This window comes from Taudactylus pleione, unplaced genomic scaffold (assembly GCF_031769625.1).
Source record: "Taudactylus pleione unplaced genomic scaffold, aTauple2 ptg000065l, whole genome shotgun sequence".
NCBI classification, from domain to species: Eukaryota; Metazoa; Chordata; class Amphibia; order Anura; family Myobatrachidae; genus Taudactylus; species Taudactylus pleione.
In genome coordinates this window covers 5,714,599-5,733,031 of record NW_028284467.1, presented here as the reverse complement: position 1 = coordinate 5,733,031, position 18,433 = coordinate 5,714,599, and the positions used below count along the sequence as shown (strand labels likewise).

General features: G+C 42.4%; 2 protein-coding genes across 4 annotated transcripts; one reads left to right on the top strand and one right to left on the bottom strand.

The window, feature by feature from the left end:
* The first annotated feature begins 291 nt into the window (after window positions 1–291).
* On the top strand, window positions 292–3,939 carry LOC148534631 (transcription factor Sp5-like). 3 transcript variants are annotated; one of them, XM_088466155.1, is made up of 2 exons: window positions 292–470; window positions 2,250–3,939. In XM_088466155.1, exons 1-2 carry the CDS (start codon window positions 417–419, stop codon window positions 3,210–3,212), a joined length of 1,017 nt encoding a protein of 338 aa, XP_088322281.1. In that variant the 5' UTR covers window positions 292–416; the 3' UTR covers window positions 3,213–3,939. The 3 variants fall into 3 exon arrangements, with proteins under 3 accessions (XP_088322281.1, XP_088322273.1, XP_088322265.1); XM_088466147.1 differs by lacking the exon at window positions 292–470 and adding an exon at window positions 801–907; XM_088466139.1 differs by lacking the exon at window positions 292–470 and adding an exon at window positions 1,284–1,552.
* Window positions 3,940–8,214: 4,275 nt separating this feature from the next.
* Window positions 8,215–17,533, bottom strand: LOC148534630 (uncharacterized). Its single transcript, XM_088465867.1, has 2 exons — window positions 16,853–17,533; window positions 8,215–8,268 (listed from the first exon to the last, which is right to left on the bottom strand). The coding sequence occupies exons 1-2, from the start codon at window positions 17,531–17,533 to the stop codon at window positions 8,215–8,217; spliced, it is 735 nt and encodes a 244-aa protein (XP_088321993.1).
* Between the last annotated feature and the right edge of the window lie 900 nt (window positions 17,534–18,433).

The following is an 18,433-nucleotide window of genomic DNA, read 5'->3' as shown; positions in this document are numbered from 1 at the left end:
AATCTGCTCATTTCGTTGCTTCTTTAAAATAAATGAAATACAGAATGAACAAAAATGAGATTTCCCAACAAAACATCCGTATTCTTATAGCTGCAGTAGCAGTGCTGCTCTTTGCATACATAACAGACAACCCCAGCAGGGGATCTGTGCATTTAAAGGAAGATTCAACTAGACCCCACTTTGAAAATGGTTCAATCTATTTTAATGATTGGTTAGCTTCCTCACTTCAAAGGCAATGCAAACAAACACTCCTGATTGGCTGATGAGCAGTCACAAAAAAAAAAAAAAAAGTTTGCAGAGTGAATCATGAAAGAGTATTAGATTTAGGAGAGAGTCAGAGGAAGCAACGTGACAACACCTGTGCTCCCTCCTGCTCTGGGGATGATAGGATACTGTACATAGCTTCACCAAACCTCATGGCTTCTGTGGTTCTTCTGCACAGAGAGAATACCTTGCAGGCTTATTTACAGGTAAGAGAGGACTACTAAATGTTCTTGGAAGTTATTCTCTAACTCCTGACCGTAGTGTGACCATCTCCTGGGCCAGCCTGTACTTTATCCCTTTAGTGCAATGTAAATTGTACCTTCATTATGAAACACAAGAGACAGTGTCGTTTATTACCTGCTTTATAAAGTGACTTAACAGGTAGCAGGGAAAGCAATGCAGTACACGGTGCAGTATTCAATGCTCACCTGACCAGTAAGGGAATCTGTGGGTGCCTATAGAAAACGCATGCGGTTTGTTCCATGGCTCTGGGTCGGGGCTTCCCCTGCTGTTGACCATTAGGCACCAGCTGGAACCTAGCTCACACCATTGTCTAACACCCGGCACTCTGCTGTGTGTAATTAATACGATTTATTTGTGTGGATAAGGTCACTAGTGCTCGGGTGTTACATATAGCCTGCAGGTGAGCTAACTTTGATTTATTATATAGCATAGACTATAAATATTGGTTTAAAGCATTCACTTCAGGATTGTCACGATTCCTAAACCAGTTCTGTTTCAATATCTAGTAGGTTGCCATATCTATGTAAGGATGCATTTTCTGAATTACTAGCCAAGGTCCCTAATAATGACCGTGCTTAATAAATAGCTAATAGTAAATCAGTAGAAATGTGCAGACCATAGCAAGAGTGCCTTCAATCTAGGGCAGAGATTCTCAAACTTCGTCCTCAAGAAACAGTCCAGGTTTTAAGGATTGAGCACTGATGACTAGATAAAAATTAGAGGTACTAATGAAGTCATCTGTGCTCAAGCAAGGATATCCTTAAAACTTGAACTGTTGGTGTTTCTTGAGGACCGAGTTTGGAGCTCTGATCTAGGGAGTTTACTTAAAACCATCTGTTTGCCTAGTTACACATTCTACCAATATCCTAGTAAATTTAGAAACACCGGTAATGCATGAGACTGTTATTAGCTTATAAGGTGCATAGGAGATACTGCAGCGTTATAACCATGTCAGCTGTGCAATACATCAGTAATAGGAGAGCAGTAGCTCACCTGCCCCAGACCTTTAGGATTGACTGGCTGCTGGTAATGAGATATATACCTGGTAATGTATCTTATTCATTCTGAGTTATGCTGTAACAAGTAGCTTTAACGCCTTCGATTTTTATTTAAAAATACTGGCTGATTGGTCAACAATATTTATATATGGATATGCATTGGTTCCTGTGATTAACAAAATATATATACTATATTAACATTAATCAGAAGTAGGCAGCCTGTGATTTTCCAGTTGTTATCGAACACAAGAGGCTGCTAAGACATACTGGGATTTGTAGTTCTACAGCTATTGAGTTTCAGGTTGCCAAATGCTCATATATACTGTTACAAGACATAGTTGCATCAAGGTGGAAATTGTACAGAATATCCAATATTCTAAATAGCTGTTTGGTTGTTGAGTTTAAGTCTTTGAAACTAAATACATTGTTCGTAAATATGCCATAGTGTGTTTTACCACAATAATGCCATAAATAAAATTGTAAACAAACATAATAGCAGTGTCTAATATTTAAACATGAGCTTATAGCAACTGTACATCTAGAGCAGGGGTATTCAGCATATGGCTCACCAGCTGGTGTGGAACTACACATCCCAGCATGCCCTGCCACAGTTTTAGCATGTCCTAACAGCAGCTGGATGGCTGCATGTTGAATACCCCTTGTATAGTGTATATGCTTTGATCTCTCTAGCTATTTTAATGTTAAACTAAACTGTAAACTTTTTTTTTTTTTTTTGTTTCCTAGGACAGAACACCTAATACATCTCCAGACACCGGACCTGTACCCTCTCTGAACCTACTTCCCCCAGCCTGCGGTTCAGTAACAGCACCCACTCGGGATTACCCACAGTCCTCTTCTAATTTGGTTGGAACAGCACCAACAATGTTTCAGCTCTGGAGCAATGATGTTGCTCCCAACACAGGGATGGGTTCTCACGTTGTGACCTTTGGTGTTCCTAAAGTGCAATATGCTGGTCATATGCAAGCAGTAGGATCTCATGAGCTGCCACTGACTCCTCCGGCTGACCCTACTGTTTATTCTTTTGATTTGTCTCCTGTCAAGATGTTGACTCCACAAGTTCCGAACAACACTATGTATCATTTCCAAGAGACAAATTCAATGACTCAAGACTTCTCAGGTTTCATGCAAGCCCCACAGACGCACATGCCTCCTGCACACATGGATGATCAGACTTGGTGGAGTTTGCAACAGACAAGCCCCAATAACCTTCACTCATTCCATTTGACTAACTCCTTGGTGGTTGGGCCACAGCCTCAACTTGCAGCACTTCTTCAGAGCTCTTCTAAAACATTACTAAGCTCAACTAGACGCTGCAGGAGGTGCAAGTGTCCTAATTGCCAAGCCTCTCCAAGCAATGAGGAGCCAGGCAAGAAGAAGCTTCATATCTGCCATCTTCCAGGTTGTGGCAAGGTATATGGAAAGACCTCCCATCTCAAAGCCCATTTGCGTTGGCATGCTGGTGAAAGACCTTTTGTCTGTAACTGGGTCTTCTGTGGCAAGAGCTTCACCAGATCAGATGAGTTGCAGAGGCATCTTAGGACTCATACGGGAGAAAAGCGTTTTGGATGCCAAGAGTGCGGAAAGAGATTTATGAGGAGCGACCACCTTTCTAAGCATACAAAAACCCATCAAAACAAGAAGGGAAAGTGTGCTAGTCCTCCCATGGATGACATTAAAAAAGAGTGAATGGATTTTAATAGGCCTGCCTGTAAAAAAGGGACAAATCTCCAAATTTTTGTTTTTCCCCTACAATTTTTAAGATTTATTTGTGTTCCTCATAATTGTCATCTTGCAGAAGAAATGTATATTTCTATATAAAATGAGACTTGAGTTGTGACCAAAGTTGCCTAGAAAAAAGGATGATAAAAACGAACATATGAAAAAAATTTGCTTTGAATATTTATGAACTTGAAAAATCTGAGATGTGCAATGATTTTTTCCAATTCCCTTTGTCGTGAAGGTCTTCCTTTTATTTGGGACATTATGGTCTGGTCATAAATATGTTCTTCTTGTAGGTGTGTGGATCAATATAATTTTAGGATGGGGCTAAACTTGCTTAAGTGTATTATATGTAATAATATGTGCATACTGCAAGTTTGAACAAAACAAAGGCCTGGGGCAGATCCATTGCTGCATCCAGTTCTATTTTTGAACCCACTGGCCAGATGTACAGCCCTGTATTTACTGCAGCCATTCCTCTAGAGAAGAGCACATTGTAAGGCCTAGCTAAAGGTCTCGGACACCTCAGATTCTCACTACAGGACATTTTTCAAAATGGAAACCAACATTTAATGTTTTCTTTCCATATAAAAATACTATTTCTTTAAAATATTTTTACTAATTTGTAACTAAAATGTCACTGTAATGTGAAGGTGAAAATAAACATTCTCTTCCCTGGTTCCTTCCACCTTGATTTTTATGTTGTTGCTAATTGTCTGTTGGGTAGCCGATAACAATGTGGTGAACCTCAATTATAATTAAATTATATTGTGACATGGCTTAAAAATCTCATTACAAGTTTCTTAAATGTGCTACATCTGAGCTGCCCTTATCTGAGATCTTATTTACTTAGTCAAGGTCTCAAAGTTATCACATTAAAAGAATATAAAGTTGGAATGTGGTAATGTAAGCTTTAGAAGGCTTGGGGTCAATCAAATTGTCTGCGATGATCTAGTGAGTGTGAGTCATCGCGGCAATAGTCTCACTTTACGGCAGCCCAAACTCGCACAAAAGTGCTTGCAGCCCCGTCAGGCTGTGAGCAAAATTGTGCAAATTCAGGCTTATTGTGGGTCTCGAGGGGTGCAAGTTCAGGTGCCGTTGTCGGCGTTTTAATGCCGTGGCAACAGGCAACTTGCACTTTTCATGGACAATTGGATTGACCCCTATATTTGTTAATAGCAAATGACTAACCTGAATGTAAATGATCTTTATATGCTAACTCATTTATCGGCAAGCAAAAAGCTTTTATCTTCTTTTTTGGGGAAGATTCAGTTATCGATGTCTCACCATAATGTTTGGCTGCAATGCATTATGGGTAGACAAAGCTAACTATGATATTTTGTTAAACAAACTGCTAAATTTCATGTTCACATCAATGGGCTGTGAGGGGGAAAACTAGTGATATTATTACTGTAGTCGTGAAGTGCTTTGGCCTGACTGTCCAGCAACCACTGCATGACTATCGAGGAGAATCAAATCTTCCCCTTTTGAGATTGGGAGTATTGTTACACCTTAATTGAAGAATAGGTTGGTGTGGCACCCAAACCTCGCACCATGCAGTAATCCCATTCAGTTACCTTCTAGTAAGTTTGTGGTTTCCTGAATCTACTGGTTAGTACATACAGTACTTTTACGCTTTTCATCTGTTATTAAATATAGGGGGATGGAAGCCAGAATTATACTGCTTTGCATTATAGAACTAAACTGTATTTAAGCAATCTTCATTTAATGGGTATAATAGAAGGCTGGTGTGTATACAGTGTGATGTTAGAATATTATCTGATTTGGCTTCTATGAAATCACAACATAAAGCAAACCGCACAAACGTTCTCTCCATCTAGTCTGTGTTGGATACAAATGGTCATGAATATAAACCTACAATTCCCAAATTGGCCGCATACACACAGCGATATTGCAGCTGCAATATCTCTGATAGTTGCCCAAAAGTGAACCATAGGGGCATACTGTATGTTCCTATATAAATGGAGAGGAACATTTTAATGCATATCAGAAATGACTACTGGTAGCATTTTGTGTTCAGTTGTCTTCCAGAACCAATGTGGGTGCAAAATATAAATGGGCAAATATAATAATGATCATGTCACTTCACTCCCAGGTCAAGAGACAGGGTTGGGCAGTGTGTGTCTACCATTAATTAACTTCAAGGGAGTCTTATTTGGTCAATAAAATTCTTGTGTTGCAAATATAAAATGTTTTATTTATTTTATCCATGAAAGTCCAATGACTGAAGCCCTGTGCCTTTGTGCAGCCTCCAGCATCATTGGGTTAGTATTATTACTGACAATGTGCTTTTCATTACAGGGTACCCTTGGGCTACATTTCAGAGCACGTTTATGCCCTTGACATACTTGGTGAACACATTGGCTGCTTGGGGCAAGGACATGACAGTGTTTAGAAGTTTGGTTCATAGTGGACACTACATACCTTAATAATTCAACACTTTTTATTAATAGTCAAGTGAAATAGGGCAGAAATTTTACATAAACCACTTACAATACTGCTTATTGCATATTAACATATGTTTTAGTGATCATGGATTTTACAACATGTATTATTATGTTACATTTCTACATACTGTAAGATTATTTTATCACTTATAAATTTAAGAAGGTATAGAATACAAATATTCAAATGCAGGACTCTAACCCCATCTGTCCACGTCTTGTCTCTAATCTGCTAAAGAACGAATTAACTAACAAATTTAACTTTTAAATAATAAACTTTTACAACAAATGCCCGGGTCACTGATCTCTGGTTTCAACTTATCACAGCGGCTTGAAACCTGTTTACACCAGAGGCCAGACCTGAGTTACGGTCGGGGCTTCTCCTCTGCTGGCGATTGGAGGGCTGTCCCCATGCGGTCAAAGGGACCCGTGTCACCTGTTACACTGCCCGTAACCAAGCCTGCTCACTACCTGGGTTGGATTGCTGGGTCACTGGTCCCAGGTTACTTTTCAGGGACCCATTTATACTGAGCCATGGCCTGAGTTGACACAGCAATAAACTGGGTTATATAGCGAGTGTGAAAGGGGTATTAGTGTGCAGTGACTATAAGCTTTACACGTTACTGGCACTATTTCTGAGTAGGAGATGCCTAGATAATCTTATAAATATTCTATTGTATCTCTGGTATAATTGGTACACTAAAGTAGGTGATTTAAATGTTGGCGGTATATTTATTATCAGGACTCCTTAGCCAATATCAAATATACCAGGGTGGTCCATCTAGTATCGTAAAGAGTTTTAAGAGCGACATAGGATCCCCGGGCTTTCACCTATACTGCTTCAACACATACCCTATAATTCTAATTAGAATTTGTCAACACACATTATGTAAGATGAATGCACCTGACACATTCCTCATTCCCTAATGTTGCTATTGTACCTTGCCAGCTCTCCACATGATTATACTGTATGTAGAGATATCCACATAGCACTGTTCCCAGAATCTGCATGTTGCAAAATGCCAGATGCAGGGGGTTGTTGGCACAGTATATGGCACCTTCCACCCTCTCGCCACCTGTGCAGTTGTACCTACAATCAGGTAGATCAGCTCTGTTGTACAACATGTACATTTCTGAAGCTGGGTACACACGTATAGATTTTCTGTCCAACCATCCAACTAGTTGATTGGTTGGAATGAAAATCTGGTAACGGATGGGAGTAACTGATGATCAGCAATTTGCTCCTAAATGCCAGAAAACAGATGAAAATGGCCGTCAGACAAGTTTGTTAAATATTTGAACAATTTGTTCAAACAGTATTTTCCGGCGTTTGGGAGCAAATTGCTGATTGTCATTTGCTTTCATACTTTACCAGATTTTCATTCCAACCAATCAACTAGTTGGATGGTTGGACAGAAAATCGTTACATGTGTACCCAGCCTTAAGCTGGCCATACACGCTACAATTATCGGGGCGATCTGCCCGATATCCGCGGATCGCCACCTATAATTGTAGCGTGTGTGCGGGCGACCGAGGGTTAAATATTGCTCGGGCGGGCATGCCGGATTGTCCGGCATGCCCGTCCGATGCGATGTTTAACAGGTACACTGTCGGCCGCATCGGGCTGTGTATGCCCAGCCACGTCCGACAGACAGACATTTCCTATGTTCCTTCCCATGGAAGGAACAGGGAAATGTCTCTTCTCCCTGGGGCGGAGCGCAGGTGTTGGGCTGATTCACAGTGTATGCCACGGACATCTGCGGGTGGCAGGCTGCCAGATAAAATGTCTGCCGGTCTGACAGGCATTTTATCAGCATGTGTATGCCCAGCTTTAGTGTGTAAGAAGTTAGCATTATCTACCTATTTTAAAGAGGAGATATACATTTATTAAATCTATTTATTAATTTTACTTTTATATAAGTGTTCATCAGAAGATCTAGAAATAAGTTGTCCTTTAAATACAGGCCTTCTCAACCAGTGGGACTCAATGTATTGTGAAACTACAAGTGCCAGCTATCGGCTATCTGGCAAAACATGCAGAGGCTTGTAGCATGACAAGACCGGCAGAGATACAGGTTATCCTAGCCTGATTCAATATATGTATATATTACCTGGTGCTGAAATGCTTCTATGTAGCGTCCTCTGTGTTTGGACACATGGATTGATCAGCCTATCAGAAAACACAACTGTTACCATAGTAGCTGTGCCCACTATGTGGTATACTATATCCACGCCTGCTGGAGTATATTATAATGGGACAATAATAGCTGTTGGCTAAAATAGTGAAGCTGATCCACCAGGTGCCCCTGTAATATTAACACAAAATAACAATGTACCATATCTTATGGTCTGTTCAAAGCTTTTTGGCACTGGAATAAAGACCACAAACACAATAAGTATATGTCAATTGCATGAAAATGAAATCTAATCTTTATCCCAGCTTTACATACATATGATTAGCAGGTTACCACAAGGTCACAGCACTTTGTAAGAGGTCTTATGTTCTATAAAGAAGGGATACTGGGCTTTGTGGGTGAAGAAACCTGGTGAGCATTTGTCTGCAACGTAGGAGTTAACCTTCATCAGTAACGTGATGCTTCACAGTTTGAGGTGTATAAAGGGAGCAAATAGTCAAACAATGGAGGAACAAAACAGCACAGGAAGGAAGAGTGCTTGTCCATTTGATGTCTAAGATCCCCCACCAGGTTTGGGCTCATCTCTTTGGTCTCATCCTTCTGTGAAACTATTTAACTTCCCCACACATTAACCAGCCTTCATTCTCAGCCCTGTGTGTAGCATTCCACTATTCATAATAAACTTGAAAGGGAAGTATCCCCCATCCATGTGAAGATACTGTTGTAATTCTATGATCACATCTATATTTATATTCAAAGTAATACTGCTCATGGCTTTTAGGCTGATGCTTGTGAGACATTATTTGTCATGACATTCCTTATTAAGATGCTGACGTTCCTGCATTTAGAGGTTATAGTCCATCCTCCAACCAGGATGGTGATTTGGAAGAAAGCTGCTTGTTGGGTTTATAAATGGGACAATACCTGCAGTGTACATGAATACAATATGTGGGCCACTCCTATTTCTTCCCAATCTGTAAACTGTAACTTCGTAAACATACAAGTAAAACAAAAATACACCAAGACAAAGAAAATAAAACAAATAAACAGAATATAAAGCACCTCTTTAAAATATAGTGTTGGCAATGCAGACTAGAAGCTATTGAAATGCAAAATATATAATTTAAAATGCAATGAATTAAAACAAAGTTAATGAAAGAATGTTGTTTTCCATTATTATTTATTGCTTACTGCTTGGTACAGTACATACCAATAAACCCTACATAATATATGGCCTCTGTAAGGCAGATTGGCCTGCAGCTGCCAGTTAAACATTGTATGTCAATATTATTTATTAACAGTTATTTATATAGCGCACACATATTCCGCAGCGCTTCACAGAGAATATCTTACCATTCACATCTGTCCCTGCCCCAGTGGAGCTTACAATCTACCACATACTCACAAACATACACACGATGGTCAATTTTGTGGGGAGTCAATTAACCTACCAGTATATTTTTGGAGTGTGGGAGGAAACCCACGCAAGCACAGGGAGAATATACAAACTCCACACAGTGAAGGCCGTAGTGGGAAACGAACCCACGACCTCAGTGCTGTGAGGTAGTAATGCTAACCATTACACCGTCTGTGCTGCCCTCCATTAAACCGTCTGTCAATATGAGTAAATGTCTATTAAATCAATGTATTTAGTGGCTTCCACAGATATGCTTAAGGGTGCAAAAATAGTGTTATTTTAGTTCAGTGTTGGCTAACCTTGACACTCCAGCTGTTATGGAACTACATAACCCAGCATGCACTGCTACAGTTTTGCTATTAGGGCATGCTAAAACTGTGGCAGGGCATGCTGGGATATATAGTTCCACAACAGCTGGAGTGTCAAGGTTAGCCAACACTGTTTTAGTTGTTACTATTATTACCATTTGATTTTATATTATGTATACAGCACCAACATGTTATATAATTATTTACAACCAGGATATATAATGATAATACAGAAAGATTCAATAAAAGAAGGGAAGAGGCTTCTGCTTACTAGAGTATCCATTTTAAGGTGCACACACAGGTAACAGTTATGTAAATAGAGATGAGCGGGTTCGGATCTCAGAGATCCGAACCCACCCAAATTTCAGGGATCCGTGGCGATCCGAGCTAAGCTCGAATCTCCCTGCCTGCCCTGGATCCCTCATCCGAGGCAAAACCTTGCGACCCGAGTGTCGGGTCGCGAGGTTTTGTTTTGAGCGGGCTTAACGCTGATTGGCTGAGAGAGCCGTCTGTCACGGCTCTCAGCCAATCAGCATTAAGCCCATTGAAAATGCACGGAGAGAGAGAGAAAGAAAAGATGGCACCTGCCATCCCCCGCCGCCTGACACCGCAGGCAACCCCCGCTACCAACACCACCGGCATCCCTACTGGCAGCATCCCCCGCTGCCGACACCACAGCTGCCGACACTCCTGCACTGCTGCCCCATGTACTGAGGACACCGTCAGCGACCCCTGCACTGCTGACACTGTCAGCACACATGCACTGAGGACACCGCTAGCACCTCTGCTCTGCCGACACCGCCGGCACTCTGCATTGAGAACACCCCTGCACTGCTGACACAGTCAGCAACCCTGCACTGAGGACACCACTGGCACCCACGCTCTGCCGACACAGCCAGCAAACCTGCACCAAATACACCACTGGCATCCCCAGACTGCCGACACAGCCAGCAAACCTGCACTAAAGACACCACTGGCACCCCCGCACTGCCATTCCATGTACTGAGGATACCGCCAGCAACCCCCGCACTGCCGACACAGCCAGCAAACCTGCACTAAAGACACCACTGGCACCCCCAGACTGCCGACACAGCCAGCAAACCTGCACTAAAGACACCGCTGGCACCCCCGCACTGCCGACACAGCCAGAAAACCTGCAATAAAGACACCGCTGCCACCCCCGCACTGCCAACACAGCCGGCAAACCTGCACTAAAGACACCGCTGGCACCCCCGTACTGCCGACATCACTGGTACCCTTCACTGAGGACACGGCCAGCACTGCAGCACTGCCATTCCATATACTGAGGACACCGTCAGCAACCCCGCTCTGCTGACACTGCTGTCACAGTAAGTGCACTATTGGTGTATCCAACCCACACTGTATAACACGCTGTATCTGTGTTGAAATTAGAAAATTGAAATTAGAAGCTGAACTGCCACATGTTAGTGCTGCCCACTGTGTCACTTAGCTTAGTCAGCCAGCTAGCTGGATGCAACCTTTTGGCCTTCACTAGATGAAGCAAATAATATTGTGAGGTGTTCATTGATTGGAAATTACTGGAAATAAATGTTATTGAGGTTAATTATACTGTAGGAACAGGCCCATTTTATGTGATTTTAGCTGTTTTTATGTTTTTTTAAGAAAAAAATACAGATGCAAAACCAAAACACGAAAACACCCCAGCCTCTTCCATCACCCCAGCCATCTTCACCCCTAAACATCGAACATTTTTGTTAGACACGTCAATTTGATATTGGAACTACTGTTCCCAACTGTGTATATTGTACATGCAGATGGCATCAGTGTTAGTTGTTAATTATTATTGGTCAATGTGATAGACAAAACCAGTCCTGGTGGCCGGCAATCATAACATATGTAGACAAACAGAAGTGCAACCCTGTCCAACACCACATACCTGACCCTAAAGTAACCACAATTTACTTAAATTGATATTTTGTGCACAGCAGAGCAGCAGGTGAATAGATACTCTGGGCCTGATTCAGCAAGGAACGCGGTTGCTAATACGCACGCAATTGGCCGATTGTTGCGTACGCATCGCAGTGACTACGCAGACCCATCACAGAGTGATTGACAGGAAGTGCCATTTGTGGGTGGTAACAGGGGGGTGGTCGGCCGAATGCAGGCGTGCCAGTGCGTTTCATCGCCATTACAGGGGCGTGCATAAATTATTCATTGCGATGCCCTACGCAGCCTGAGGTCTCATAACGTGTGTGGAAGTTAGCTATTTCTGAGTAAGGTCAGGGCTTGTGCAAGTGTGCGTGAGGCTGCGATGGTACTCGATTGTACTGATGGTTTTGCAGTGTTGCTAAACATTACGGATGTGAGTTAAGGTAAAGTGGGCGTCCTTGTGTAGTGCAGCGGCAGCATTGCGATCACAATGGATTAGCATACTATCGCAGTTGAACTGTGTGTGTAATCGCTATTGCATTCGCAGTTGTGTCCCGTAGTGAATCAGGCCCTCAGACAGCACTCGGGGAGTGCTGGGCAAGCCCCCAGAATTATGAATACTGGCGTGCGGGGGAAAGAGACTTAGCTGCATTATACTTATCAAAGTCTATATTGCATAGTACAGGTCATTTACTAAATGAAAAATTGCCACCCATCAGCATAAAAATATAGACTTAGGGCCTGATTCAGAGCTGGACGCTATTTGCGCTTGCTCGTCCAGAAAAAGGGGGTGCCTATTTAAATTAACCGTTCGCTCTTTGCGGTCTGTTCATGCCTCTATGTCTGAACGAGCGAACAAAACATGCGAACGTAATTTTGAAAAAAACTCCCCCTGGCCGCTCGCATCATACGTCATGTCCGCTATTTATTAGATTAATCGAGTACATCGGACGGCGTATGAACTGCTCGCTATTCTTGTGGTTGGTTTTTGCTGCCACAATCATGCGAGCAGTTCTGACTATAAAACAACCAAGTGACGTGGTCGATGACGCTGCTGTATTAATTATGCACACCCTTAAAACGCCCGTTTTGACCTTTAGGCACGCCTGCGTTCTGATTTCCACTCCCCGTTTTCAAGCACCTTCCCCTGTTACCACCCACATACGCCTCCTCCTGTCACTCAAAATAGCAGGCATTCGCTATTTAGCGAGCACATGATTTTTGGCCGCACTGACTGGTTCGCACATGCGTATTACAATCCGTACGCATGCGCAGATGTGCAAACATCGCTCGGAACGAACGAGCGTATGCTTACGAGTGGCTCTGAATCAGGCCCTTAATGTGACATTTACACTTTTGCACTTCTCTTGAGGAGCAGTTCTACTTTTAGAGGAGGATCATGAGAGCAGAGAGAACCATTGTATTGTAAGAGCAAAATCAAGACATTTGCTGGTACACACCAAAGGGTATATTTACTAAAGTTCGATTTTAATCGATTTAAAATCGTTCTAAATTGATCTAAATCAATGTTGTGTTTCAGTGGATAAATCGCACATTTACTAACAGACATTTTTTTAATATTGATTTTTAAATGTTATTAATGTGCGATTTAGCCCCTGAAACACACCATCAGTTTAGATTTTGTTACAATTTAAATCACTTAAAATCGACCTTTAGTAAATACCCCCAAGTGCGTTTTGTAACTGACCTCCACTGTGTGTGGATGATGGGAGAATGTCACTCAATGAAGCAGTATATCAAAAGTGTCCGACATACATCCCATTGGCTGTTAGGAAGGTTTCCCTCTCATTCCGTCTCATTTAGTAGAAGGACTGGGGTCTTGGTAGCAGCAGGCTTGGGATCAGTGCACTGTTTTAGTCTATTTCAGAAGCCCAGAAGCAACACTAATTTCCTAGGTAGCAGATCATATGACTAACAAGGGTTAGGCAAATCCAGGGAATCTAAAACATTTGAATTGTGGTTTTGAAATTTGTATTCAGCAGCATAAAATATGAACTTTTTTCCATTTTTCCTTATCCTGTGAAGGTGGCAGTGCCCCCTCCCCCTAGTGGCAGAATAAATATTGCTCTTGCAAACCTTTCAAACATTCCACTTTAGCAAATTAGGACACTACCTAAAAAATAGTGGTCTTTGGGGGTCATTCAGACCCGTTCGCGAGCAAAGGATGCTCGCAAATGGGTCGATGTTCCCCCACTGCGCATGTGCACGACGGAGGGAGCTCCGTCGCGCGCATGCGCGAGACCCGGACTGCGACAGCCAAGCTGTCGCTCCGGGTCTTGCACCAAAGGGGGCGTGCTGTCGATGTTGATTGATATTTGGTGGCGTGCCTGCCAGACGGAGGCGTTCCCATGGGAAAGCCTTCCGTCTGGGGCCGGCCCCACTGACATCACTAGTGACGTTGTGATACCCTATACTATGGATTTATTCACAATGTAATCATACAATATAGTATAGCAGTAAAGATGGCAATAGTGAATCCTTTCTTATGTTTATTATACTTTGCAAGAACAAAGAAACACTTGGCATATATCAACAATGCATTTCAGTAGACAGTAACACACACATTAACACTCTTGTTTATTTTATTTTTCAGGAACCTGCAGATCACTAGCGAACTCTGGACTTCGAACCTGCAAACTATAAATGGGTAAGTATTCTCTAGTGGCAATTATCAAATGACTGATTTTGCAATTCCCTTAATATCTCTAAAATATATACAAAAAACCTCACATGAGTATGCTAAACGGATAAGTTTACATCAAGAATACACTCACACTACTGCACTTTACATGTCTCATACACTGCTAGTTCAGCGCTGAAATAGTTAATAGGGTGCACCCTTCGTTGCCCGGGATATGAAGAATAGTTCTTAAACTAGCTACAGTACTTTTCTGTATTTAATGCAATACTGTAATCCTCTGTAAATGATCCTGCTGCGATGGTGTTGGTATTACAGTCAGTTCCTTCTCTGCTTAGCAACCTTAGTTCATACTCATAGTATTACAGGTGCTGGCACTGAAGTGTCCCCCTAACACTGCTGGTAACTGTTGTACCTAATCTCCAATATGCGATATCAGGGGGTTACTCTTACTGTTATGATGCAGTCTATAAACCCCAAGCTGATCTCTGCAGGGACTGCTGTGCATATGTAACGGTGGACAACTGTAGGCCTCCAGTTAATAAGCGCCAATGTCACTGAGTGTCTATTTGGGAGGTTGCAGCAGCTTCTTACCTCCGACTCCTTTACAAGCTCAGTCTCTATATTTCTGTAGCTCCGCTGAGGCACTCCCTTGGGGGTCATCTGACACACCTCTCTTATGCTGATTGTTCTCAGAACCTCCCCGGATAACACTGCTTAGTCCCATCGGATGTTCCCCGCCTCAGAGACCTCCGCTGTTTGTCCCGGAGTACGGCCGCAGCCCTCAGGTAAGCATCAAGGCAGCACAGCCCCTTCTCCTGTCCAGCTACCTCACCAACTGCACACACCAACTGCCATTTTTCTCTAGGTCAAATCCTTGAGCCTGCTACAGTACTCACTGGTCCCCTAACGTCCACCACCACTGAGGAGGCAGTGCAAATAGTCCCTGAACCTTAATGAAACCAGTTAAATCATGCCCTATATTAGACAATGGCAGGAGTCACATTAATATTTTACATTTACATAGAGGCATATCAGCGTGGGTAGGAACACAGGGTGTTGGTGGGGTGCCACATACTTCCCCACTAGAATGATGCGTGTCCTCATGCATCTTAGACCTCTATATACTCCTGAAGACATCCACTTTATACATCAGTATCTTTTCGGAATTATTTAAATACATATTAGATACATTCTTTCATTGCATGACGTAGATCACAATTAGTTACAATTACCAGGTAAGTCTAGAAAACTTTAGCTCCTTGCTATAATGTAACAATAGCATAACAGATTACTACATTTGTTACATATTAACACAAAGTTTCTTTAAGTTATGTACTTTTGAATACTCTACCTCACAGGCTAGTGTCTACATTGAATATGCGGGGCATTCTTGTTTTCCTTTTTCGATTTTCCCAGAACTCTTTGCATAATTAATGCTATTTCACTTGAACTTAGTTCAGTATACTCATGGACTGGGAATTTATACTCTGATGGCATAGACAGTAAGGGCTCTTTGGATACAAGACATGGCTCCTCCAGAACAACAGATTTCGATATTTCCATAACAGAATCCAGGCAATTCTGTTCAGGGGACCCCAACCTCTCTGCTAAGGGTGAGTCCAGAGCTTTCTTTGTGTCTTCTTTATGTACAGCTGTACTCAACTCTTGTTGATTGCAGAGGAGCATATGAGAAGCGCTGTCATACACTTTTGGTCGACTCTTTGGTTGTGGTTCTTGAGGAGATGTTGGCCGGACTATTTCTTGCCGGTACTGGCACAACTGTATATTTTGCATTCCTACATCTTTACCAAACACTCCATCCAGCCTTTCACCACGCTCTGGGAGATCGGGATATTGTTTGTGTCCATATGGTCTCTTTAGCCAGTAGGATGGGTAGCGACTCCTCCAGTAAGGACGTTGTTGATTAACCCTCTTTTCCTCTGCCACTCTTTCAACTTCTTCTGGACTCTTTTTACGTTCACTGTGTCGATAGTTATGTGGAGGACCTCTACGATGTGGATAATGCCAATAATGGTTGTGGCTTGATGCATATTTGCTGCCTTGGACTGGAACTCCACCAGGACCAGTTACATTAGTGGCCTTTGCACCTTTCTCTCCTTCAACCACGTAAAACTCTACCAACTCTCCATCTCCCAGACTTCGAAGATATTTTCCTGGGTTGTTCTTTAGGATGGCTGAGTAATGTACAAAAATATCGCTCTTGGAGTCATCTCGATTTATGAATCCATAACCTCGTTGCATGTGGAACCATACAACCTTTCCTGAAATCCTTTTTGCGATAGCTGAGGTAACATTCCCTGCAGTCGGTGTGCTCACAAATTTTATTTTGTTCTGTACTATTGGGCTCAAACTCGCATCTCTGGGTTGCCCTTCTTCCATTTTTGGACCTATTCTTTCTGTCTCTCCTGAGGGCTGGTCCTCATGCTCTCTCTGGATGCAATAACGTTCAATGTGGCCACTTTGCCAGCACTTTCTGCAGATAGGCCTCCCTTGTGTATCAAATTGGTCTGTTGGATGTCGACCTATCTCTCGAGGACTGTCCCAGTAAGACTGGTTCCTTCCCCCACGCTCTTGGTGCCAGTCTCTGCATTTTGCTCCAGCCTGCTCTTGACGAATCACTTTTATCTCCTTCATAATTTCAGTGACAGCACTAGTAAAAATTCCGATCAGATCTTGACCAGACTGTACTTGTTGGGTGACTGTTTCCTTAGGCGACGTAGTGTCTGGCGTCATATATGGTTTGGCTTCTCTAGAATATCCAACTTCCCACTGTTCTGTAGATGAGTCAAATTCAAGATCAGCATTCTGATTGAGCCCAAGAATATCTAATACCGCTTCCTTGAACTTGGAGAATGGGCATACAGGATTCTGACGTCTCAACATCCTGAGTTGGGCCCGTATGGCTTCTCCTCGCGCCCCTTCGATAAATAAATTAATTAGAGTCTCGTCGACTCGTTCTACTTCCCTCGATTCTCGGGCTTGGATGTCCTTCATAGTTTCCTGTAGGCCCAGAGCAAATTCTCTCAGTGACTCTTGAGGTTGCTGTTTCCTAGCATACAAACATCTTCTAAGTTCAGAGACTGTCCTTGCGTCAAATATACTTTGTAACTTTTTGAAAATATCCTCCGCTGTTTTTCTTTCATCATCCGCCCACGCTTTCACCTCTCGCAAAGCAGCTCCTTTCAACTGTCCAATGACTATTTCCACTCTTTGTTCGTCATTCAGTGGATATAATTTGAACATTGATCGCATTTTGTCCTTAAATTCTTCAATAGTGCTCGCACCCTGTGTGCATATCTCCCCTGAATACATGGGTAACCATGGAGCCCCAAAATAGTATGGCATCATAATGGGTGATGTCTGTGTCATATGTACCATACCACTGCTGGGTGAGGCATTTGTTGATGGTGAAGCTCTCTGTCCTGGAGAGGCAGGTAATCGTCTCCGGCCCGTGGTTGATGCAGGAGGCTGAGGTCCTGACATTTTCTGGTCGTATCCTGTTCGCGGACGCCAATTTGTGATACCCTATACTATGGATTTATTCACAATGTAATCATACAATATAGTATAGCAGTAAAGATGGCAATAGTGAATCCTTTCTTATGTTTATTATACTTTGCAAGAACAAAGAAACACTTGGCATATATCAACAATGCATTTCAGTAGACAGTAACACACACATTAACACTCTTGTTTATTTTATTTTTCAGGAACCTGCAGATCACTAGCGAACTCTGGACTTCGAACCTGCAAACTATAAATGGGTAAGTATTCTCTAGTGGCAATTATCAAATGACTGATTTTGCAATTCCCTTAATATCTCTAAAATATATACAAAAAACCTCACATGAGTATGCTAAACGGATAAGTTTACATCAAGAATACACTCACACTACTGCACTTTACATGTCTCATACACTGCTAGTTCAGCGCTGAAATAGTTAATAGGGTGCACCCTTCGTTGCCCGGGATATGAAGAATAGTTCTTAAACTAGCTACAGTACTTTTCTGTATTTAATGCAATACTGTAATCCTCTGTAAATGATCCTGCTGCGATGGTGTTGGTATTACAGTCAGTTCCTTCTCTGCTTAGCAACCTTAGTTCATACTCATAGTATTACAGGTGCTGGCACTGAAGTGTCCCCCTAACACTGCTGGTAACTGTTGTACCTAATCTCCAATATGCGATATCAGGGGGTTACTCTTACTGTTATGATGCAGTCTATAAACCCCACGCTGATCTCTGAAGGGACTGCTGTGCATATGTAA